This window comes from Mesitornis unicolor, unplaced genomic scaffold (genome assembly GCF_000695765.1).
Source record: "Mesitornis unicolor isolate BGI_N332 unplaced genomic scaffold, ASM69576v1 scaffold30511, whole genome shotgun sequence".
Classification (NCBI taxonomy): domain Eukaryota; kingdom Metazoa; phylum Chordata; class Aves; order Mesitornithiformes; family Mesitornithidae; genus Mesitornis; species Mesitornis unicolor.
In genome coordinates this window covers 631-2,829 of record NW_010162480.1, presented here as the reverse complement: position 1 = coordinate 2,829, position 2,199 = coordinate 631, and the positions used below count along the sequence as shown (strand labels likewise).

At 49.7% G+C, this 2,199-nt stretch overlaps 1 protein-coding gene across 1 annotated transcript in view; it reads right to left on the bottom strand.

Moving 5' to 3' along the window:
- The window catches only part of KANSL3 (KAT8 regulatory NSL complex subunit 3), a 21,980-nt gene that overhangs the window by 19,374 nt on the left and 407 nt on the right, over nucleotides 1-2,199 (bottom strand). The window contains exons 2-5 of the mRNA XM_010193640.1: nucleotides 1,622-1,712; nucleotides 1,125-1,310; nucleotides 856-987; nucleotides 467-583 (exon numbers count right to left, since the gene is read on the bottom strand). Coding sequence (XP_010191942.1) covers nucleotides 467-583; nucleotides 856-987; nucleotides 1,125-1,310; nucleotides 1,622-1,712 — 526 coding nt within the window. The remainder of the gene's footprint in view (nucleotides 1-466; nucleotides 584-855; nucleotides 988-1,124; nucleotides 1,311-1,621; nucleotides 1,713-2,199) is intronic.

The window sequence follows — 2,199 nt, the reverse complement described above, 5'->3', positions numbered from 1 at the left end:
TTCTCTCCCGCCAGGATACACTTCTGGCTACTAAAAACAGAGGAAGTTGAGAATTCCCCACAGAAATAACCTCTGCTGCTCACAGACACCCAGTACATCCACACCAGGAGGTGGGTGAGCAGCTCTGCATCCAGGCAGAGGATACTGTGACCTGCAGCCCTTCTCCTCCAACCTCTCCCTACTAGAACACTCATCAATCCTTAAAAACAGCAATAATACAACCCAAACTGCTGGATGATGAATGACTTTGGTCAGCAAGAGACCCCAAATGCATTGGATTTGGGCAACTTCATCCCCTGTGCAGTGTCTCAGATGGTAAATGCTGCAAGTGGCAGATTTCGAGGTCCATTTTTAGCAGAACCAAGTATTTTGGTGCACAGAAAGCTTAGAAAAACAAGCTCAGCGGCCACAGTCCAGCACAGCTGCTGGTTTGAACTTCCCTGCTCTCAAACCCAACCATACCAACCTTTCCCAAGCAGGAGAGCTGCGACTGCCAGAAGCGGTGCCGTCGAGAAGTGGGGAACATGGCGTTGGAGGGTCCGGAGGAAGCGATCAGGATGAGGGGGGAACCAGGCAATTTGCTCTACAAAGTTCAACAAGAGGCGTGTAAGGGAAAGCAACTTCCCTGCCCACGACCTCGCTGCACAAGGAAGCGAGAAGGATCGTGCATAGTTCATTAATTTCTCAGATTTTCCCCAGCCAAAGCCGTGTCCAACAGAAGGAGCCCCCTGCATTGAGCAAGGAGGAAAAGAGTCCCAGAAGCAAGACAGAAGAGGAAGGGAGAGGACAGCAGAAGGATGGGAAGAATAAAATGATGTGAGATGTCGCTCCCTGCGAGCCCCAGGAGGTACTCACTGGTTTATTGTGCGACAAAACACCCACAGCTGGGTCCCACGGCCTCTTCAGCAGCAGGGACAGAGCCTCAGCACCCGCTGCCCCCGTCTTCGTGGTGGAGGAGAGCAGCATCCTGTCGATCAGCGTGGGGATCTGGAACCAGAGGCCAGAAAGGACTGAGAAAACACACACAGCCGCTCCAAAGAGAAAGGATAAAGACTTCCTTTAAATAAGCTTTAGAAAGGGAGAACATTATAAGTGATAGCAAAGACTTTCACTGCTTTTATCACCTTTCCTTTAAGCGTTTGCAAAGCATCCAAGTAAGCAGCCAGCACTGGCAAACTCAGGGTTTCCACTAACGTGGTGTGAAGCCACTGGATCAGTTTGGTGTCCCAGTTCACGCTAGCCAAAGCTTGGCGGACCCTCCGAGCACATTTATCCACTGCTATCCTCCTCAGCACTGGCTCGTTGCAAGCCTGAAAACCAGGAAATTAAAAAGAGACACAGTTATGGGAAAAAATCAAGAAAGCCACGTGCATCCCGAGCCACAGGAAAGTATTGGCTTGGGCAGCCTGAAGTCCTCTGGCAGAAAGCAAAGAGCAACATCCTCGCAGTGAGGGTAAAATAATGCCTTAAACAAGCCCAGAGCTGCCTGGTTTTTAAGATTATGCAACCTAAAGACCAACACTTTCATCTTGACTCGATCAGGCTTTGCTAGGAAGGGCTGATAAAGACAGAACAGGCAGCGACTCTGCTGGAAAATGAAGCAGGGAGTAAAAGGCCTTACCCCTTCGTTAGCCAGGCGAGCCAGCCTGTCCGACTGCAGCGCTTTGTGGATCTTGTTAAACAGCTTGTTCTGCGCCATCGTCCAACCCGTCCTGCCAAAAAACCAGAGAAGGAACGTGGGTCACCATCACGCAGACATCCAGGTCCCACCACAAGCTGCTGCCTGTCCCCAGAGGTGGCCGGGAGCACAACTGGGGCTGATTTATGGCTACAAAATGAGTTTTGCTACCAAGGATTTCATTAGTAGGATGGCTCGATAGAAAACACCGGGTTTGACACGTCACTGGGGCATGTCGGCGACGTCAAAGCATCAAAAAGGCAAGAGGAACAGCAGAAGCGATAAATAAGACCAAAATCATCACTCCCTTGAGGTTATTGCCACATTTTTCAGGCAAACTGTCTGGAAAAAAAGAACCCCACACCATTCCTTGTAAGGTCAAGACACCTACAGGGAGGGGGTTTAATTTAGGGTGGAATTTATGCATATTCTCATTTTTAACTTTTGACATTGGGATACAGCTGAATTGAGGACCAATCTAAAGAATCCCTGTCCCAGCCTCCTCCGAACAAAGCAGAGAC